At 40.2% G+C, this 23,810-nt stretch overlaps 1 protein-coding gene across 1 annotated transcript in view; it reads left to right on the top strand.

Moving 5' to 3' along the window:
• Positions 1-4,861: 4,861 nt before the first annotated feature.
• The window catches only part of SLC7A11 (solute carrier family 7 member 11), a 75,877-nt gene continuing 56,928 nt past the window's right edge, over positions 4,862-23,810 (top strand). The window contains exons 1-4 of the mRNA XM_084768644.1: positions 4,862-5,818; positions 9,207-9,333; positions 12,459-12,574; positions 20,244-20,369. Coding sequence (XP_084624770.1) covers positions 5,542-5,818; positions 9,207-9,333; positions 12,459-12,574; positions 20,244-20,369 — 646 coding nt within the window. The 5' untranslated portion in view covers positions 4,862-5,541. The remainder of the gene's footprint in view (positions 5,819-9,206; positions 9,334-12,458; positions 12,575-20,243; positions 20,370-23,810) is intronic.

The following is a 23,810-nucleotide window of genomic DNA, read 5'->3' as shown; positions in this document are numbered from 1 at the left end:
TGCTAATTTGACCCATACAGCTGTACTGATTTATGATTTATATTTTTAGATACTTATTTCAGTTATTTTAAAACTCGCTTTTTTCTAATCTCTTTCTAAAAAACTTTCCTGATTATAACTTAGAATTATTGTGGGGGTTTTGTTTGTTTGTTTCCTTTCAAAATATATTTTATTAATTTATTCATATTACATCTAAATTGTTATCCCATCCCTTGTATCCTCCCATTCCTCCCTCCCTCTCATTTCTCCTTTCTTTGCTTCCCTATGACTGTTCCTGAGGGGGATTTCCTCCCCCTGTAAATGCTCATAGGGTATCAAGTCTCTTCTTGGTAACCTGCTGTCCTTCCTCTGAGTACCACCAGGCCTCCTCATCCAGGGGACATGGTCAAATATGGGGCACAAGAGTTCGTGTGAAAGTCAGACCCCACTCTCCACTCAGCTGTGGAGAATGTCCTGTCCCTTGGCTACATCTGGGTAGGGATTGGGAGTAAGGAGTTTTTTGCTTGGTTCAATCTTCTTCTTTCCTTCATCATTCTTCTCTTCTTCTCCCATCTCTCTCTCCATCGCCCCCTCTTCCTCTGCATTTCCTATCCTCTTCTACCCTCCCTTCTTCCCTCCTCCTCTCCTCCCCCTTTTCTTCCTCCCTACTCTTCTTTTTCTTTCACCTTCTCTCTGTCATTTCTAGGTCTCTTCTTTCCTTCCCCCCTCTTTCCCTTCTCGTTTTTCTTCTTTCCTCATTCCTTTTTGCTCTTTTTTCCTTCCTTCTTCCCCATCATCCCCCTTTCCTTCTCCCTGCTGTCCTCTTTATCCTCCCTTCCTTTCTTCCTCCTCATCTTCAGTTCTTCTTTCTTCTCACATTTTTCTTTCCATTTAGTGATTTTTCTCAATTGTTAACGCAAATGAAAAACCACACAGTCCAAGAAATTAATGTCTCCTCTCTCATCTCTCCACTTTGGCCACTTTTTAGTTTCATGTTATTTTCTCTTATGTAACTTTCCAGTGTACTCTGTTTTCTTCGCATTATCCACCAGTAAGAACATGGTGTTCTAAAAGCATTAAGAAACGAACTGATGTCCTTGCTTTTTATCACCCCCCAAGAGTGCTTGTTCCTTGAAGACAACAGCTCCCCCCCCCATTGTGGTTTTTCTTCCTCCTGATGTTTGTCTCCAAATCTCTAAGTAACATTCTGCTATAGTTATAGATTTTATTTCTGTATGTTACACATCAACATTTTAGCATGACCAATCATGACTTAGCTCTTTTACTTCTCCCTTGGCCCAGAGCCCCACCTTTTCCTTTCCCATTATAGACACATCCCTGTGCTGCTTATGGTGCTCAGATTAATGATTATAAAGTGTACTCAGTGGTTTCTGCTCCACAGCATTTCAGGATGCAGAACTGTGAACTCAGTTCCTTATCAGGGAACACCCAATCTAATGTGGATCAGAGAAAACTGGTAAATATTAATTTATTATAACTGTTAGGGTGTGTAAGTTAGTAAAATAAATATGTCAAGTGGTAGACTTTCAGGCAGAGGGAATGGTGGTTTTAGTGCATCAAGGCTGGAGCATGCCTCCCTCTGAGGACTGGCAGGTCATGACAGATGTGGACAAGCATTAGAAGAAGAGAACAGTAAGTGTAATTCTGATCAGTTTCTACATGTGCTCTTGAGCTAGAGGCGAATATGTTTTGATAAAACTTTATTTGTAAAAATCCCTACTACAAGCCATTGCAATGGCTCTGTATTGTTGGATCCTGACTGCAGTCAAGATGTTGACACACAAAGAGCTGGGAAACTATTCAGAAGCTAAGCATGAGCTTTATCTTTTAAAAGGTTGTATAATATGTGCCTATATACTTACATAATAAGTGATGAACACTGTACATATTACTTGATTATTTACAGGGAAAAATTGTTAGCTTGTGTACTAAAGAGAAATGCACAAAAATTTGTTGAGCATTTTTCTCTTCCCACTACACACAGCTTTTATCCTTTGAAACACCAAGAGTGATCTTGCTTCAAGTATTACAAATAAAATATATATCTCACCTATTTTATATAGAAGACTCTCTAAATTTTTATCAAGCCTATAACCTATTGTGAAAGCCACTTCATAGAACTTTAAATTTTAAACACATTTCCAGAACTGGTAACCACATGTGGCTAATAATGGCTATCACATGGTGCAACCTGCTTCTAGAAGCTCTAAGAAGGAGCCGTCATACTCAGCCCCACCATCCATGTGTGACTGATATTTGTGTGGGGTACCAGTCAGCATCTGATACAATCAATATGTCCTTCCTGACCATGAAGACATAGTGCTGTGATGTTGGGCCTATCTCCTTGGGGACCTTTTCGACACAGCCAGAGCCATGTCTGCTGGTTGTCTGACAATCCTTGTCATTACAACTGCCAGCAATTAAAAAAAAATAATCATCTCTAGTTCTGCTTAGAAATATCTCAGCTCATGTCACATTCTGATGCACTGCATCTGGAAAAATAATTTGGCCACAACTAGCATAACATGTTAGCTAGCACGGTGTATCTCACATGGGGTTCTTTCAGGAAACTGGGGTCATTCCTTGAGAATAGTAAACACTAAGTAATATTCATGAACCATCTCTAGAATGCCCAAAGCAGGAGGAAGACAACACATGTATTTGCTTTGAATTTATTTTTATGACATATACATACTTGAAGACCAACCAAATTCTTAGATTATAAGGTGAATACTGGTGTTTGTAGAGGCTTGTTAACCTCAAAAGGTGATTTAATATTTTCTTTCAAACCTGAATTTTTTTTTTTTTGGTAAATTTTTGGGTGGTTCAGAGAGATATACTAAGGTTTTTGTTAGATGTGTACAGTTTTAAAGAAAGTTTGAGTCTTTGTCCCATACAGGATAGAACCACTTCCTTGGCTATCAGTATAATTTCAGATTTTTTCTCCATGAAAACCTATTAGACTTACCAAGGAGGACAATGCTATTTAAAATAGAAAGGACATATTTCCTCCTTTAGATGATATCTAACATCCTTTCTTAATGGTACCCTAGTCTTACTAGTCCAGCCATTTATAATTTAGTCATCAAAGTGTAGTGCCAGGGCAAGGACAGGCACCATTGCCTGGGGGCTTAGTGCTTTACTTTAAACTCTTATTTCTTTGGAATTAATGTTCCCTTTTGAGGAAACAAAAGCTTCCCCTCCCTGATTATGCTCATTAATGGGGAGAATTATGTGAGTGGAAGTTTGGGCAAGAACAGGAGAAATGGAAAGGAGGGCGGAGAGCGCCGTAAGCTCATTAATCTGGAGAATTATGTGAGTGGACATTTGAGCAAGAACAGGAGAAATAGGATGGGGTTGGGTCCCCTATCTTCCTTTTGAGGAATCTGGACAAGATTGAGTAAGGAACATTCCTTGCTTGTTATTATTATTTTTTTTGGAATAGGTGACAGCTGAGAAAAAGTATTAATTTTGGCTTCATAAAAATGATGATCGGTAGTACCAAAGCAAATTATACAGAATTTGGATAGGCCATGTAGAAGGGAAATCATGTGGCCTCAGTCATTTGTGGGAGAAGGCAGTCATGTCATGGACGTCTTCTCGGGTACAGACCTAACAGAAAGGCGCTGACATTTCCCATGATTCCTTTCCAACAGTATTTCCTGCCTCCATCATCCCACACCCCACACCCCTCCCTTCACTCCTTCCCCCTCCCCTTCCCCTCACTCCTTCCCGCCCCAGCACCCCCCTGCCAACCTTGCTTCCACAGAGATTTTGTTTGTTTTTTTTTATTCAGAGATTCTAAAGCATTTTTAATCGTGGGTCTGAACCTGGCTTCAGGTTAATGATGGCATCGGAGTCTTCTCATTAAATTCAAGGCTCAGAGACCCAGAGCCAAGGCTGATAGTTGAGATTCCTTTTCTTTCGGTGTTTGTTTTTATAAGACACTTAGTTAGAAGCAAAAGGCTTCAAGTTTAAGGGTTTAATTTTTAGGAATTTTCCAGTGCAAATATTTTAGCCCCAGTTTGCAATTTTAATGTATTTTCATATGTTTAAATTTCTTTCTAACTGACAAACAAGAATAAAAACTGCATATTAATAGGGTGTTCGATTTCAGGACATGTATGCAATGTAGAATGCTAACTCAGATTAAACACTTGCATCTCCCAGAAATCTCAGTATTTCCTTAGGTAAAAACAAAAGCAAAACCAAAACATCCTTTCAGCTTTATGAGACAGACCTTTACACGTCTGTTACAGTGACTGAGAACTACTTCTGGCTTTGAGCTAACTAAAAATTAGCACCTTTCGGTTTTAATACATGTTCAATTATAATCATAATAGCTATTGATACAAAAATATACTCTATAATCTCTTTACATCCTTTGACTATTACACTGTGCCACTCTTCCCCAGTTTCTGCACTGTGCGTGCCTTTCTGCAATTATGAGAACAGCCGAGGAATCAAAGTAGAGTCTTTCTAATCAGATGGAAAAACATGCAAATGAAGATCAAGTCCTCTACTTAGTTCAGGGAATCACACTGTGCTGCCAAGAATCAGAAAACAACCGTTTTTCTGCAGTCACTATGATCTTTCAACTTCTCAAACTCAGATTGTGATCTTAAACACCAGCGTACTATAGGTCTTAAGAAATAATTGCATCTGTTCATGTGGAGCTGTGTGTAGCAGCGGCTGTAGCGCGCAGAAACTTTCTAGCCTTGTAAATATTAGATTTGACAGTGTTGCTAGGAAACACCCGGGAAGTAAGAAGAATACAAATTATGAAGTATAAACTTTGCTGTTGCAAACACTAGAGCCCTAAGGCAATTTCTATTGTCAAAACAGTTGTGCTCACAACATTTCTATGCACGCGTTAAAGTTAAGAAGCAACTCCATAAAATGAAGTAATTGTTTCCGTTTTCATTTTCTGTTTTCTTTTCTCTCTGCGAGTGGAGCTGCTTAAAGTGAGCCAGAGAAGGTCTACTCCCAGTTTACTTCTGCTGGGTTGGCCACGCCCCTCCTTAAGAGTATGCTTTGTTCAGGGAAATGCTTTGGGTCAGTTGAGCAACACACTGCTACTGTTAAAAAAAAAAAAAGCTGAGTAATGTTGGCGCTTTCTCAAGCTGGAGCTTTCTCATGTGGCTGATGCAAACCTGGAGAATTTGCATCATCATGCAGGCCAGTAAGTTGGTGTGACAGGCGGCAGCATAAATAAGAGCCCACGAGGAAGCTGAGCTGGTGTGTAATGATAGGGCGGCCGCGGCGGCAGCAGCAAACTGACTGCTCCCAGAGCCGGTGCCACACAGGTGCTCCCGAGGAGTAAGAGGAGTAATTGGATAGCCGCGAAGGCTGACACAATCCACTGAGTTTTCACCTGTGGACACAATAGTGCAGAGCCGGTCAGTGAAAGCAAAGAGGGAGCAGAGACAGAACAGTGACCAGTCACAATCTAGAGAAACAAGTTGAAAGTTTTTCTGTTTGTTTGGTTTTTTTTGCCCCTCTGTTTTCTTTTTCACCCTCCTCTTCTGGTGTGACACTGCCATGGTCAGAAAGCCAGTTGTGGCCACCATCTCCAAAGGAGGTTACCTGCAGGGCAATGTGAGCGGGCGTCTGCCCTCCATGGGGGACCAAGAGCCACCTGGGCAGGAGAAGGTGGTTCTGAAAAAGAAGATCACTTTGCTGAGGGGGGTCTCCATCATCATCGGCACCGTCATCGGATCGGGCATCTTCATCTCCCCAAAGGGCATACTCCAGAACACGGGCAGCGTGGGCATGTCACTGGTTTTCTGGTCTGCCTGTGGAGTACTGTCACTTTTTGGTGAGTGCACTTCTCTCCGGGGGTGTGGCTGTATGGTTCTCCGGGAAAGCAAAGGGTTATTTATGAGGAGTGAATGAATGGCAAATACTACAGGAAATGTTTTGAATTTTTGTTGTTGTTGTTCAGGTATGTGCACTACCCAAACACACTGTCCGTTGTTGACATAAGACTGAATCCTCTCAGATTCCTTCCTGCAGGCTATCTGTTCTTTTCCTGCCCCAGACGGTCTCTTCTGTGACTTTCCTCTGGTGTGATGAGAACAAAAACTTTGATGACCCAGGAAACCAAGCAAGCTTTCCAAGCCGAGGGCTTGGGCTTTGTGAGGCTTTCTCAGAGCGGTGTTCTGGCAGCTGGCTTGCTGGATGAAACCACCTGTGAGGTGCAGCCAGCGTGGCCTGTTTACAGGCAGAACTGGATGTTCGGAACTGTGTCACGGACGTTTTACTAGCCAAACAAATGGGTGGCACTCTTTGTCTTTTTAATATTTTTAATTCACGGGCTTGTCCGTACCTAATATTATGCTTTAAAGTTCTTGGGAAGGTATGTGTTTGATGTGACTTCATCTCTGTTAAAAGGTACGATGGCAATGGCTTGAGCTTTTTTTTTTTTTTCCCTTAATGCCTTTAAGAAAACCTTTTATAATTTCTCAGTATGAGTTCCCAGGCTTCACGTGGGTGTCACTTCTCTCCTTGCCTGGATATGTTTTCTTCATCTGTTTTTCACTTGGTCTCTGGGGAAACAGATAATTTCCCTGCCCATTCACTGAAGTTCATCTGACCAGGACTGGCAATGCTATGCTTAGTATTGTTTCTCTTAAAAAATGTATGTTTCTCTGATTGGTCTGAGGGTTAGTGTTGCAGGGGAAACAATTGGTCCTTGATCAGGAGGGCACATCAACGTAAAACTCTCCAAGCTCATTGTAAAGGTGACATAAACTGGTGAATGGTCAATTTCTTTTTTCATTTGATTTATAAGCTGGGGTAATGCTTTGGTTCCAAAGTTACTTTGTTAACCTGGAACCTAGTTACTCTGGGACCAAGTGCTAACACTTGCACAATCTCTTCTCTCTGCTCACGTCTTGTGATACTTTAAATCACTGCTTGGGGAAAGCTACCTATCCAGAGAACTAATCTGTTTTCAGAAAGGAGGCATTTCAAGTAAACTTGAAAGCAGTCTTACTATAGAAAGATCTATGGAGAAACTACTTTAAGAATCTAGAAAACTTGGTAACATCATTTATGTGAATACATTATACTTTATGAAATGTTTGGTGCCAGTGGGGTGCTATGCCTTTCCAGTTTCCTTCATTCTTTGGAATAATATAGTTATCAAAAACCCCAACAGAATCTTATCTTTATTATTATTAAAGTAGTTCTGACATTTACAGATTCAGATGAACAAGGAGAAACTCAATTGTTGACCTTAAATGACTGTGTACCCCCAGGCTTCAAACAGCTTCCAGTACTTGACATATTTAGATTAAATCAATATCTAATCAGAAAAACTACAACCAATATCTTGGACTTTGCATACTTACACACAGGCAGGCCTCACTGTGTGATTTGCTTTTCACACACAATCAATACTTATTCAGATGCTGTAAAACACATCACTTTGAATGTTGAGCTACTTAAAGACACACTGACTTGTACGGCGAAAATACACTTATATCTAAGTCTGCCATCTTTGGAGGGAGCTCAGGAATCTGCAGAGCTTCAGAGGTGTAATGTGACCTGGGGCAGACATTTGACCGCTAACCTCTGAGGCCTGCTCTCATATTATTTCTACTTAAATTATTAGGAGATTTTTTTTTTTGCCATAAATTCTTCACAAATAGGAAGTAAAGCAAGAGATAGGGAGATGATCCTTCTTTTACTTAAAGCTCTAGACTCAGGGTTCTAGGCATCCTTCAGTCAGGAATATAGGCCTGGATGGTCTCCAACTTAAGATGGTTCCGCATGTGGTCTTTTTCTTTTTCTTTTTCTTTTCTTTTTTTTTTTTAATGGTAGGTGATAACCATTGATCATTCAATAAGTTATTTTAACACTTATAAAATGAACTTTTGCAGGATGATTTTGTCTCATTCAAGGCCAGTGTGTAGGATGTGCCTAGGCTATATGTGGCATGTGCAGTTCTTTCTGGCTAGAGTTTTGAGTGTACCATGTTTTGGGGGGCAAAGCCACCCCTCTGAAAAGGGAGCAACATCTGTATTTGGTTTACAACTTTTTGAGTGCTGAGGTTAACACATGGCCTTTTATAGCCTGCTTTGAACTTCTTTTCATCTGGGCACATAGTTATGGAGCTTGAGACCTTTAAGTGAAAATTCCATTCTCCCAGAACTCAATTTAAACCTAGGGCAAAGCACAGTGAAGTCTGGGTATTGATTCCCTGACAGTAAATTCCAAGGTGCTTAAGACTCTTTCCGATAACAAGGTGTACTGGTTGCTTTTCTGGACAACCTACCAACATGGTGACTATTTTTTTTCCCAAAGAAGCTTGTTTGTTGTCTTTAGTTCCAAGCTAATGAAGTACTTAAGTGACTCCCAGTAACCTCATTAGTTTAGGATCTGGAGCATTGAAAAGCAGTAGAGCTGCGTGGATTGTTCATTTGGATGGAATCTGGACACAGACAATGAGTCTAGGATGTGTCTTAGAGTCTTTTCTCATTTGTTCACCCTTTAAACAAAATTCTCCAGGTGACTCTGAGATAGTGACACTCAGATTCCACTAAATTCCAAATTATATTTATTTTGAGCATTCTGTTGGAGACACCGCTGATCACTCATTACTTTCCACACATGGAGCCTCTTTAGGTGCTTGGGCAGAGAGTGTTACCTTTGAACACTCCGCAATGTAGACAGAGCTTTTTGGGTTTTTTGTTTCTTTGTTTTTTAAGTGAAAGTATGAAATCATTTCAAACAAGATTTCTTTCCATCCTTTTTTTTTTTTTGTCATTTCATTTTATTTGGCTTTTATGTGTTTGGGTGTTTGGCCTGTGTGCATGTCTATTCACTCAGTACATGTCTGGTGGCCAAGGAGGCCAGAGGAGGGCATCAGATCACTTGTAATTGGAGACACAGATGGTTGTGAGTCTCTAAGTGGATGGTGAGAATCGGGTTTGGGTCCTCTGGAAGAGCAGCCAGTGCTCTTAACTACTGAGTCATCTTTCCAGTCCTTGTCACTCCCCCCCCCCCCCACTGGTAGCATGAGGCTGTTCTCAAGTCTGAGGAAGTCAGAAGAGGAACTTGGTGGGTCTCAGTTAGGAGATGATGGCTCTTCTCATGAAGGTCACCCAGCGGGAAATGTAAACTCTGGCATATGGATGCCATCACAAGACTGCTTGATAGTGCGTCACACTTGTACTTTTTTTTTTTATAACTTTTCATAGGAGCCTTGTCCTATGCCGAACTGGGTACGAGCATAAAGAAGTCTGGCGGCCACTACACGTACATTCTGGAGGTCTTTGGTCCTTTACTAGCTTTTGTCCGAGTCTGGGTGGAACTGCTCATAATACGGTAAGGACATGGAAACAATTAAGGGAAAAATCAACCTATTCCTCTCATCACTTTTCTGAAATCACCTTGACTATTTTTAATTACAACTGTGTGTCATGTGACTTTGTGGAAACGAATAAAGACCCTGAGGCATAAAAAAAAATTTCTTCAAGCTCCAACTTTTACAGATATACATTTTTCTTTTTCTAGGAAAGGCATTTATTTGAGAAGAGGAGAAACTTCAAAATCCACTTTGATAAACTACACCCTTGACTAGCCAGACACGATTTAATGTGCTAGGAATTAGAGAGCTTTTTTTCCCCCTTATTGTTATGTCATCAGGCTATTTAACTTTACTTTTATGACTAAGAAATGTCTGGGACAAACAACTTAGTGTATTATCAAGTCTTATGCTTTACAAAAAGTAAAAGAAAAGAAAATCAACTTTACACATCATGATTCACTTACCTTAAACAAACCAGAGACCTGCAGTTGCGAAAATCTTTTCACTATACTGCTGTAAGACTCTGTCCCCCTTCCTGATACTCTTGGCACTGAATAGCGCCAAGTCATTCTGAATAGCAACTTTCCTTCAACATTGTGGGGAGTCTGTGATGTCACCTGTGTAGCTTGTGTCACAGGTGTTTTCACTCTACAGGATGTGACTTGCGCTTTCTGATCCCAGAGTTCATTAGAAATCATTAGAGAACCTTGCTCTCCTGTAAACACAAGACACACAGTGCTGAAATCTCAGCTGAATTTTCATTCTGCCCTTAACAGAAGTGACAAAGGCGGAACGCTAAGTGTCTATTAACAGGAACGATTTTTACAGTGTTAATAGAGAGCTTCAGAGTCGTGCACGCTTCAGTGGTAACAGCAGTTCTTGGTTGCCTAGAAATTGCTATCATTAAATGATGATAAAAGATTATTTTTTGTTTTTATAAAATTCACCTATCTGGGATGTGCCTTTGTATTTCCCTCTGTCGTCTTAATCGTATGTATTCCTTAAAGTTTACTTTTAAAAAATACAGTCAATTTATGCTTTATCCCTAGCGTGTAATATTTTTTTCATTTTTAGTGTCTTAATTCTTCTGAAAGCAAAAGTGGCCTCTACATCCCAATTGACATTGAGGTCCTCACCTTGTATTTTATGTAATACTTTAGCTACCTCTTTGTATTTTCCTACTAGAATTCCAAGCATTTCAAGTATGTGAGAGCAGGTCTTAAAGCCTATATAACTTCCATACTATTTACATCAATGCCTCGTGCATCCTGGATGTCAGTTCTTTGTTAGCAAGTGTCGGAAAGTCCAAGATTATATTATTTTGAGTGTAACGTGCTCAGCATCGAAATAAGGACACTTCCGTAGAACGCTGGCCCGTCCAGAGGCCAAGCTTCCCCTCCTGGTGCCCTTCAGCTTCACTCCATCTTCGTCCACGCATTTGTCCTGTAATCTTATCCAATCGCTCAGTGTGGCCATGAATGTGGTTATTCCATTTGCAATGGACAGATAGATATGCTGCCCCATTCGTTATTTTTTTCCCTACAAATTGCTGCTGAGTGGCAAATAGCAAGATAAAGAAATCTAAATTGACATACTCCCAAACAGCTGATAATCAGGTATTGCCTTAATTTTGAAAGAACTGTTGTATAGGTTTGTGTGTGTGTTTGTGTGTGTGTGTGTGTGTGTGTGTGTGTGTGTGTGTGTGTGCGTGCAGCCAAGTCACCCAAATAAATTCTAGAAGATTTTTAATGCATTTGTATTCACTTTTGTCACACTGGACTCATACTGCTGGGATAGCCTCTCAAACAAGCAAAATAGCAAATTACATGAAAAGGGGAGAGACACAACTCCCTAGGATATAAAATCTTCTAATAAGATACTCATGACATCTGAACAGTACTACCCATGGCATCTAAATGCCCCCCCCCCCATTGAAGTTATACTTTCAAATGAAGTCAGTATTGCCAGAAATAATCTGCAATACTAATTCAAGTACAGTTACCCAACAGAGCTTGATGGACATGTTGAAGATGAGTTCGATACCTATGGAGTTCCTCCTGTAATAGATGCGGTGCTCGCCTCCGCACTGAGACAGACTTCCGGTGGGGATGGACACAGTCTTGCTTTCACAGAATTCAAAGTCAAGTGGAAGGATGGGGTTTCAATCTGGGGATCGCCTTAAGTAGATTAAAAACCCTACTGTGAGAAGCAGTGTGGAGGGGACACTTTTGATGCCATGGACAGGCGGAGGACTGGGGTCACTTCTCTGGACCAAGACCGAACCCAGATACAAAGTACAAAAAGCAGCCGTTTGCAAAGGCACTGGGCAGAAGTGATTCGGATCTTGATCCTGGCAAGGTTGGATCTGAGTGGGTTCGAGACTTGATCATGGCCAGAGCATGCTTTAAGGCTACTACTGAAAAGACACGCCCAGGTTTAATATTGCAAGTCCAAGACTTTTATAAGTGATAGAGAACAGCAGAATCATCCCCTCTGGAGAAAGGAGGAAGGAGTCTCCGGGGAGAGAAGAAAGCAACAAGGCTTGTGGTTTTGACGGGAGGTAGGAGATCAAGGTTGGAGACAGATAGTATAGTCCAGGGACCAGGCCTGGGTTTTAGGTAACCACAGGAATGAAGAAAAGCTGGAAGGGACTCTTGCTTGAGACGTTAAGCAATTCTGTGGATTTCCTTGTGTGTGGCAAGAATATGCACTCATATTTAAGATGAAATGGAATATTCATTCTTTCCCTTTGAAGAACTAAAGCGGGGTGACGTATCATCTGGGTTGCTCTCTTCTCAGGCTGATTTTGTCTTCTTATTCTGTGTTCTCTCTATATAAATATTCTTCAGAAGTGAAGAACCTTCACTTGGCTTTGAGTTTTCCTTTTACTAAAAATTAAGAATCTGTGTTAAATGTTTAGACACATGTTGGCATAAACATTTATAAGTACTAGTTTTCCCAAAGATTTTTTTAAAAATTAGCCACTACTGCTATTTGGAATATGAAGCTGTAAACATAGCAGGCTTTTAGCATTAGACGTGGTCCACATGTTATGTAATAAGACCAGAAGATAGAAAGTTTTACTGAAAATGTCTTTATTGTTTCCTGTAGTCAATTTAATTTTTTTTTTTTCTTTTTTTAGCCCTGGAGCTACTGCTGTGATATCTCTGGCATTCGGACGCTACATTCTGGAACCTTTTTTTATTCAATGTGAAATTCCCGAACTTGCAGTCAAGCTTGTAACAGCTGTGGGCATCAGTGAGTATTTCGGTTATTAGAGGAAAGCAATGGAGCAAACTGATTGGAGGCAATCGTTCCTTAGAGTTTTTGCATGGTATCCCCCAAATTATGTTCTCTGTGCTTACAGTTCAAATCTGTGTTGGAAAATAGAGATAGAAACATGAGGTTTGAATTGGCCTCTGCTAATCCAGTGTATGCCAACCATATATTGGTTCATCAGATGTGGGGGCTGATGTTGTAAAGCAGACAAACAAAAACTCCTTGCTTGGTAAAATATTAAATGGATTGTGTATCTGAAGACACACTTAAGGATGAAGAACTCTTCTGAGAAATTGTTTTGTGATTGGAAATTACCTTACCCCAGTGATACATGGATGGTCTTGAGGCTAAGTTTCTGTGTGGGGTGTATATGTTATGTTTGGGTAATGTATAGTGATATGGCTGTCGTTCTCAGTGTTACTATTTTTCTTATCATGGCCTATTTCTGCCCATGAGCTACAAATTAGGAAGTTGTTCCTTTTTGTTATTATTAATAATGGGCATAGATTTTTAGAAGTTGACAAACAGAGGAAATGAAAAGAGGAACATGCACAAGATTTACATAAGTGATATGGAGCCAAATCCGACAGTCACTTCCTATAACATTCTATAATGCCATAGAAAAGGAAAATAATTGCTTGTTGAGTCATTGTTTTATGAATTTGTATGAGCATAGCTAACTAAGCTTAACCACCCAGAGAACGTTACACAGGAATAACTGGATTGCGCACTCAAGGAAGACTGCTTAGAGAGTTGCTCCACAGTGGATTACTAGACTAACACAAAGATCAATTCGCTTTCGACAACAGACAGCCGAGGGCCTACTCTGTAACCAAGTGCCAGCGTTCTAGGTAGAGGCATCTCTGGTATGGGGTCCATGTTGCCTGAACCACATAGCTTAATCCTAAGCTGTGGCATCTCTGGAAAGACAAAACAAATGGCTCAAAGTAGACATTTTCAAGTCCTGAGGAGTTAAAATGTGGGTTTTTAATGTTAGTCTCCTCCCTGTACACACACCGCAGACCTAGGGACACCTAGGGACAGCTGACCCCACTTCTCAGCACCTCAGTATTGTCCTGAGATAATTATACCAGTGCTGTGGGGGTGGTAAGGATTCAGTGTCATGTGGAGTATTTGTGATGATGACTGCCACTTATTAAGAACGCAGGGCAAAACGACAAATATAATACTTATGTGGAGAAATGTCACTGGAATTCCCCTGAGACCAGAGGCCTCCATAAGTAGTTTGTGACTTAATAAACATAATTTTAGGTACTTTCAGTTCTTAGGAAGAATGGAGAATAGTGGTCGAGGCAAACAATCTGCTAGACAAGATGTTGGATGTGGTAACATGAGCTTGTATGTGCTGAACCATCTCACACAGTTCATGATTTCTTAGAGTTTCTTGGAGTTCCAGCCTGGAGTTGGAATAAAGTGTCCTGCTTTCTTGGTTATTTGATCTTGGGCTGTTAAACTTATTTATGCTTCTGTTTTATTGACTGATAAAATGCCTATGAAATAACAATGTATCTTCAATGAAGAGCCCCTTGTACATGGGAAGTTCATGGCAACTTGGATGCTGCACTAAAGGCCGTTTTTACATCCACCATATTCTCCTTCCCCTGAGTGAGATCAAGTCACCACACAGTTGTCTTATGAAAAGTGAGAAGAGAAAGGAGTATTTTAAAGAACTCCTTAGGCTAACAATCATGTTATTAATTAAAAGGCATAAGCAGAGATCTTAAAGCAAATCCAGATGTACAGATATTTACACAGCCACAACTCCTACCTGCTTTGATCATGAATAAGATAAATAGTGATGATATATTTGTATTTTTATCTTTGTAAGTCTGAATGACTCTGTTATATAACCTCAATTTTGGTTACCTTTTTAAAGGAGACATTTGTATTTTAGGAAATTAAAAAAAAATTTTAAATACCCCCAAAAACTTTAAAACAATTGCAAGAAAGGATTACTAAGGTGGGTTTAGGCTCACATATTTGTAGTTTGGTGGGGAAGCGGGTGGAAAAGAGCCTGGAGGCTTGATGGAGCCTTGATGCTTCCTTCTATTTTTGGTACTAGTGATGATATCACTTTGTAAATTCTGACAGAAGCAACAGATCCTGATCAGGGAACAAGTTCCCCAACTCTGAAGTACTGAAAGAGAAATGGGAATATTCTCATGACACGGTGGGAAGTAATTTAAGCCAATGGATTAATTGGAGGAATCAAATGGGCTTTTAGAGGAGTTTAGCTTTAATGGAGCAACCAGGGGTGGAGATAGAGAAATTTACCCGGGGGCAAATTTCTTGCATACTTTATTTTTCAGAGTGAATAGAGGCGGTGTTCTGCCTGTTACAGGGAAAGGTTGTGGAGATGTGGAGTTTAATTGCATGAATTACTTCCCTGAGTTCCTGGAGGGAAATGAGGAATTTAAGTCTCCAGTTTAGTATAGAAAAAGGTCAAACTTCAAATGAGTTTCAAATTTTGTAAAATATTAGCCTACCATTTGAAAAAAAATAATAGCAGAGTAGGGGGGGATTTATCTAAAGTACCCCACTTCTGGAAAATAATAAAGATCAGACTTTTGTGTTTATCCAAAATCCTGTCCATTTTAGTAAAAATATTAGACACGTCAAAGTGTAACTGGAAAATCTTGTAAATTCACTTTGTCTTATGTTCCTAAGCCCGATTCTGACATGATCAATAACCTTCTACGGAAGATCACACGTTCCGTGGATCTTATAGTTTAAAGGAACCGGGACAAACATTCAGTATTTAAAATGTTGAGCCTATTGTGCTGATCTCTAAAGCTGGACCCTAAAATATCATTCTCAGGCAGAATATTTTCATACAAATACTTTCTCCTTAGCCAGGTGCGGTGGTGCCCACCTGTAATCCCAGCACTCGGGGAGGCAGATCGCTGTGAGTTCAAGGCACAGAGAAACCCTATCTCGAAAAAGAAAAACCAAAAAGAAAGAAAGGAGAAAAAAACCCCAACTTTTCTCCTCATGTTGTGATATTTACCCACATCTATCCCCAACACATCTCCCTGAGTCTCATGTCCTTTGCTGCTTTATTTTATATAGATAAGAGTCATGTTGTATAAAATAAACCCTTGTGGGAATGATTGGGGAAAAAATAAGGAAATTAGCATTTATATATCATTGTGAAAAAGAGTTAGGGGCTGAGAAGATAGTTCAGTAGGTAGAATGTCTGCTAAGCAACTGTGAAGACTTGAATTCCACCCCAGCCTGTAATTCTAGGACTGAAGAACTTAGAGACTGGCAGACCTCCAGTGCCACATCAGTGAGCTCCGGGTTTAGGAGGAGATCCTACCTCAAAAACAAAGTGGGGAACAACTGAGAAAGATGGCCAACGTCTGTCTCTGGCCTCTTAATGTGTGTGCACACATGCACACCAGCACGTACCCATGTAAAGGCATGAAAACACATGTTCACACAGAGAAAGACAAAAATCAAACCAGCCAGTTCTACAAATACGTTGCTGTCATTTCTGTTTTCCTGGCACCTTGAAATGACATTGGAAACATACGATTTGTCTGTGTTGGCAATTTAATCATTAGTGTGTGTGTGCGCGTATCTCTTTAAGTCTGAAGCTTGGGTATCCTTACTACCTTTCTCTGTTAGCTAAGTTACAACACAATAAAGCCGAACCCTTGGTAGATATGCACAGCAAGCATACAAATACTGAGGAGTGGCAGCCACACCCTTCAGGAGGAAGACACATAAAATGTGGAATTCAAGTGGCCTGAGATCCTAAGTCAGACATTGAACCCTCCCAGACAACTAAGAAAAAGAGATGGCACAGGTGGTAAAGAAACTGGCTGTGTCTGTGAGCTCACACATACCCTTTGAGCTGTTTCCTCATAGTTTCACCTGTGAGCTGATGGTAAAGGCTTGAGTTTGGGAGTTGGCCTACCATCGGGCCTTCGCCTTCTAATCTTATCTCAACACTTACTGCCTGCATATGGACACAGGCAAGTTAAACAGAACCTGGAGTCTCACCTGCTCCTATGAAGGGCATGACTGATAACAGCAAGCGAGTCACAGAAATGTGAGGGTTAGCAAGCATCACCTATGGAAGCCTTCGCACAGTGACTGACAGAAGCTAACTGTTTACATTTCATGCGGTGCTGGCTGTGTTTGTTCCCAACAGTGAGATCATAGGTACAGAGTTGGCTCTCTGCCTTCTAAAGGTTCTGCCTGAAGCCAGTGCACCCAGGAAACGGATGCTGAGAGAGAAAGGCACCCAGCAGCTGCTGCAGAGAACAGTGCAAGGACCCCACTTTATCTCATCATGTAGCATTCAGATATAGCTGCAAAGACTGAAGGCTGAAAGCGTGTGACTCTGAGAGACTACCCGATAATCTGTAACATCCCTCTTCAAAGTGAAAGATGCAGGTGAACGACGGCGTGTGCAGAGAGAAACGCCCGCTAGTCCTTAAATCACAGCACCACCCCACGAATCCCCCTCAACATCCCTTTTAAATACGACTCCTTTCAAAAATGGGTTTCTTATTTCCGGGATTTATGGATATAGCTTTCCCTGCTACATTTTAGTTTATAGGAAAAGTGCATCATAAATAAGTAAATAAAGCCCACGTGCTCCCGAACTTTTCACTTTGGTAAAAATTTGAAGTGTGCTCCCCTTGCCCTCCAATTTCCTGATGTATGAGATTAACAGTTACTTGAAAGAACTGGCACAGATGTCTATTATTATTGCTATATGGGTAGAGAGTATGTATTGAGAACTATATATGGTTTATGTCAGGAACTCAGAACGCTCCTTTGCTTACCAAACCCCCAAATCCCTATTCAATGCTGTTGGATAAGCGGCACAGGCACCCTTACATTTCGATATGCAGCCAGGCTGAAGCAGCAGTTTTAGCCTGAGAACCTTCCAGGCTGCCCCACGGGCGGCTTCCTCATTACTCGCTAAGCTGTACCTCTGGGTCAGCAAGGTGCTCCTCCTGGAATAGGGTGTATCTACTAATGAGTACCATAATAGATGCTCAGAAATAGAAGGGTTTGGAGAGGTCTTTGAGGAAAGCCAGTTTTACTAAGACTTCTTTCCTCAGATAAAGGGGAAGCAAGGTGATGGTTTTTGATGATTTTTGTCTCCCATTTGTCCGGAACACTTTATAAATAATATTCTAGATCCTCATTGTTTTTCCTGCTTCGATGGACAGTAAGCATTTACTTTCCTTTGAAGACAACAATTCCTCTTTTCTCAAAAACGCACGTATTTCTTCATATGAGAATATTACTCATATGTAGTGTGTCCACTTCCTCTCTTTCCTTTTTTCCTTCTTTTTCCTCTCCCAGGACCTCCTTTTCACTTTGGACTATCTAAGATAGGAAAGACACAGTGATCCTTTGTTGCTGATGATGACCAAGGTCAAGGGTTTTTTTTTTTTTTCATTTTCTTGTCAAAGTTGGATGTCTTTAATTTAAAAAAAAATTATCAATCTCATGTGATGAGCCATCAATCACACAGGAAATTACATAAAAATGGATACTCATTAGGTAAACTGGAAAGGACCAAGGTTGTATTTGAGTATTTTCAATATGTAACTTCTCTGTATTAGAGACAGAGAAATTACTTTAGTTTTCATCATTTCTGATAAAATAACCTTTTATTAGCACAGTAGGCCTATTTGTTCCTTCATTCACTCAGCTTCAAATGTGGCTGAATTATGATATTCCTCCCCTCCTGGCTCAGGACTTTCTGATCATTCCCATCAGTACTTCTTTGACATTCTTCATTTCTACCCCTGGTTCACTTTCACTGGAGCCTTCTGTTGCCCTCATCTTTCTTCCTGTTTTTAGATTAAGACTTAAATCATTGTTTTATTTACCTAGTAAAATGTCTGCCTTTACTGAGGTATACTTGGCAAATAAAATTGTGTTGTTTTGGTGTGTGCAATGTGATCCTTTAATCTGCATATACCACGTGACATGTTTACTAAAGAAAGTTTGTCACTGGGTCTGTCACCTCCCCCCATTACCTCTTTACTTTTAGGTGTATGGAAAGAATATGGACACAGATTTCCCTACTTCGTTTGCTCATTGATGTAGTCACTAAAATACTATCTTCCCAAAAAATCTGTTGAAATATTGCTATAAGCTAAATTTCAAATTTGAAAATATTTTTGATATTCTGTCATCTATAAAGCCTTGGTAGTATTTTACAAATATTTCTTCAGAGATCCTCCTTTCCTCTTGTCTCTGACTTTATTATCTCCCTGGGTACCCCTTAGGGACTCTTCACCCTACTCTGTGGGTCAGTAGCAGATCATAAATGCTTTTTCTTGTGACACATAATTGGCTGTCTATTGATTTCAGGTGGCTGTCCAAAACCATTAAAATTATGTACATTAATTAGGCTCTGTTTGGGTATAGACTCTTTTAATTTCCCCATTAGTTATTGTGTATTGATAGCATTTCCCCAGTCCCTCATTACAGAAGTGAGCTAGTAGACTGTGTTATATGAGGGAACCATGGCAACAGCTCCTGACTACACAATTCCAGTTCCAATGGTAAGAATTCCCTGAGAAATAGTTTTATACATTAAAAAAAAAAATCTTTGTTTAAAAAGACTACATCTTTACAAAAACCAAGTTTATATTGCTGAGAACCATTAAATGTCAGGAATGAAACAGCTGCTAAATGTTTTTGGTTATCCTGTGCCTGTGTTTTTGGCAAGAACATAAAGCTGAAATTCACTGTGGAGAATAACCCCGAACATTCTACCAGGGAAGAAAAGGAAAGCCTAGAATATCACCATTTAAGATGTGCCTTACCATTTTTGAGAATCCAGTTCATTCACTCACTCACTCATTCATTCATTCAACAAAAATATATCAGTTATCTACCTTGGCCAGGAGCATAGCTGATTATTGGCAATGCCAGAAATAAATACCCATTGCTCTGTCCTTGATGTGGAAAAGGGGTGGCTGTTTGGGAAACTGTCAACAGTATTATAAGAGGAAAGTCTCCTGGCTTCAGACCCACTGTGCATCCTAGGCTGAAAAGTCCCAAGGCCTTATGCTCCAATAGCCAAACATCTGTTGGAAGCTGACACTCGCGGGGCAGGTTACAAGCCCATCCCTTATTACCTAGTCGGAAATCAGGGAGGAAGCCCAAGAGTAATACTGGGCAGATCTGGTTCTGATGGTAAAGAGTGAGGTCTCAGACGTACCACTTCTCCCCCTTCCTGAGAGTCAAGTGCAGCACGATCACGACCCTCAGGATGACTTCAGGGTGGAGATGTTTGACTTTACTGTGATCGCACAGCAGTGTGTGTTCATCCTTACCAGCATGAACAGGACAAAAGAGAGACTCTGACTGTGCACGAGTTTGTAATCTAAACTTCCCGGGTTTGAGTGTCTCTCAAAGAACAGTCTCGGTGCAGGAGAGACCGGATCTGGGGCAGAGTCTGGGATCCTGCACATCCCTGGAGAGACCTGATCTGGGGCAGAGTCTGGGATCCTGCATGTCCCTCGTTCTGGTAGTGCATTGCCGGCACCGCAGGTTTATAGACCACATTTCGACTGACAGGATCCTAAGACATCGTTGAGCCCCCAGCGCTTTGCCTGTTGTAACATTGTCTGTTTGTTTGCAGCTGTGGTGATGGTCCTAAATAGCATGAGTGTCAGCTGGAGTGCCCGGATCCAGATTTTCCTAACCTTTTGCAAGCTCACAGCAATTCTGATAATTATAGTCCCCGGAGTTATACAGCTAATTAAAGGTATGGACTGAAAAGGAAATGCGTTTTAAACTGCGTATCTGCTTCTGGTCTCTTCTAACACCGACTTTCGCTTGTCTAGCAGAATCCTTAATTAGTCTTCGCTTGTGGAACTTAAACTCTGTACTGTCATCTAATTGATTTGAAAGGCTACACTGAGGATGGGTTGGTATTTATAGTTGAATGGCAGCAAGAGAATTAAAACTGGACCGAGCAACAGAATTAAGGCATCTGAGAATTCGCTTGGTATAAGCTGCTTGGGGTCAAACCCAAAATGAAAATAAAACAAAGCAAAACAAAACAAAACAAAAACAAAATTTGCTATTTAGCTTTACGTGTAGATCAATATATCCTTTGTTTGCAATAATAAAAATGAATATAAAATATAAAAATTAAAAAAAGATAAAAATATTTCTGGAAAATAATGGAAGATGCCAATGATTTTTTTATTTTTTTCATTTGCATTTCCTTAATCTGAGATTGAGGGCTTTAAAAATAGCATTCCTAAAAACAATATCCTTATGTGACAATAAAACGAGCTTCAAAAACATAGTTTTTATTGTTACATTATTTTCTATGTAAAACCTGCATTTGCATATATTTAGTGAAAATGGTTGGAAGAGAAAGAGGGCCCAACAGGTTATTGGATTTGCAACAGGGAATAATGAGAAATGATTAGAGTGAATCAATTGGAAAGAAGTTGCATATCATGTTGCTGTGTTAACTATTTATTGTTTACATTGGAATTGTCATTTCCAAGGAAAGAAATTTATAGAGAATTTTAACGACCCCTCAGGAAGAGCATTACGCCACACAAAAGGAAGTGGCAAAACCATTGCCTTCTGTAGAGGCATCAAACACCAACATTAAGAACTTGATCACCCTCGTTTGTAGAGGGAACTGTTCTTGTCAATTTACTCATCCTAGTGGGTGATCTTAGAGTCCTGGCAGTAAAAGGCTTTTATCAAATCCAGCAACCTTGGCCCCAGAATAAACACCATGAAGAATTTGACAATAGAGTCTTTGTGAGAGAAGATGTGGGTAGGCTTGCTGTCCCAGTTCAGCACGGCCTCGACAGAGCTGGCCTGCTCACATTCCACCATGACTAGAGGCGAAATCGTCCATGCCTTTGTCTCCTGAGTTGACTTTCTCAATCTTCTTTAGGGAGCTTTTAAATTTCTGGAAAGGAGAGGAAGGTGAGTCCCTAGTCCTTCTAGACATGGTTGTGTTCTGGCTTTTCCTTTTGGTATAAGGCCAGATATAATAGGTAGTTATACTCTGTGGTTGGTTCCGACCCCTCATTTATATATGTGTGTGAAGTGGGGGCATGTTAGCAGTTGATAGCGTGCGTGAGAGCACAGACCTTTCCTGTCAGTTACAGTGATATTTTAATATTGCTTACAGTATCAGAAATGCATAGGATCACTCTAATTCTTACATCTTATCTAACAGAGAAATTCCCTGAGGAAATTCCTGCATTTGGACCATATATTAGTACTTTAGAGACCAGACATATTTTTTTTATTACTATGAAATTTTATAAAATTGAGATTTTATTTATTTATTTATTTATTTTTAATAGTTTTTTAAAAATTAACTTATTCTTGTTACATCTCAATGGTTATCCCATCCCTTGTATCCTCCCATTCTTCCCTCCCTCCCATTTTCCCCTTACTCCCCTCCCCTATGACTGTTCCTGAGGGGGATTTCCTCCCCCTGTATATGCTCATAGGGTATCAAGTCTCTTCTTGGTAACCTGCTATTCTTCCTCTGAGATTTTAAAATTTGTAACACGATCATTTAGTTTTCCCACATTTCTCTGAGACCCCAGGAAGAAAAAGGCTTCATTGAGGTGGTGTGTGTGTGTGTGTGTGTGTGTGTGTGTGTGTTTGATGTGGTGTGTGTATGTGTGTGTGTGTGAGTTTATTTCTACCCTAATCAGATTCTGATTTAGCTGGATGTTGTGAATTCACTTATGAGGCCTGGAACTTCCTTTTGAATATGCTACTTTCATCTTCCCAAATGTTATGCATCCAAAAATATTCAGGAAGTTCAGAAACAATGTGCCTCTTTTATTGAGGTCTCATGATGGCTCATTTGAAGAACTGTGGCTCATCCTACACAGTTTAGATCTTTTCTCATATTAATTACTAATTGCTCCACTCTGAAGGATATTCTCTCATTAGGCTAAGGAGACCACAGATCATAAAAGAAGGCCAAATAGATGTTTCTTTCTTTTAAAAAGGATTTTTAATTGTTTGGGCACACACGTGTGTGTTTGTGTGTCTACAAATGGTCATGTGCACATGAGAACAAATGTCTGCAAAGGCCAGGAGAGAGCATCTGATGCCCTGAAGCTGGAACAACGGGTGGTTGTAGCCTTCCTGTCATGGATGCTGAGGACTGAACTCAGGTTCTCTACAAGACTGCATATTTATAGCTGCTGAGTGATCTCTCCAGTCCCAACAGATGTGTCTTTTCTGAATCTAAGTGTGTATACTTTCCTTCTGTTAAGGCATAGATATATTTTAGTAAGATGGGCATTTCTGATTTTTTTCTGTCAAGTTTTCATAAAACTATATTTAGAAATTGGTTGCTTTGAGAGAAATATCATTCATTGATTGGCAGAACCATGTCCTTATTGGCCCCCAACCTCACATTCTATCACTACGAATGCTGGGTCTCTTGATGTGAGCCATAACTAATATTTGGCTTATAAGATAGTGTCGTATATACATCATGCACCTCCTGCCCTCATGACCTCCTTTTATTACTTATGTAAAGGCCAAATTATTATTATTATTATTATTATTATTATTATTATTATTATTATTATCATTATCATCATCATCATCATCATCCTCATCATCATCCTCATCATCTGATTTTTCAAGAAAAGGTTTCTTTGTGTAACAGCCCTGGCTGTTCTGGATGCACTTTCTAGACCAGGCTGGCTTTGAACTCACAGAGATCTGCCTGCCTCTGCCTCCCAAGTGCTGGGATTAAAGGGATGTGCCACCTTGTCCAGCTAAAGGCCAATTTTAAACAGCATCATTTCCTACTTAGTACTCTCATTTGTAGTTTGGGAGGCAGGGCAGAGACATACTTTTTTTTTTTTGTCTAATTTTTAATCTGTGCTGACTAACACAAATCTGATTTTGTAGCCTCTTAAATTACTCAAAAGATTCGTAGAAAAAAGGTGCCCACTGCTCACAAAATGGACAAAAATGTTGATGCCAAAGTTGGTAAAACTTGGTTTGAGGTTTGGTATAATTTCTTATTCATTTTTATAGGGAAAAAATGGTGGCATGGACCAAGACAGGGTCGATAAGTTACCTCTACAAAGAAAGCCCCATGGGTAGAATGGCTTATCACAGTTAATCATGCTGTGCCACTGGTTGACACGGGCCATAGATGTCTGCTGTGTATGGGCGTGGCTGTGCT

Source organism: Acomys minous (assembly GCF_964271855.1).
Source record: "Acomys minous genome assembly, chromosome: 19".
In the NCBI taxonomy this organism is placed as follows: domain Eukaryota; kingdom Metazoa; phylum Chordata; class Mammalia; order Rodentia; family Muridae; genus Acomys; species Acomys minous.
This window is presented reverse-complemented; position numbering and strand designations above follow the sequence as displayed.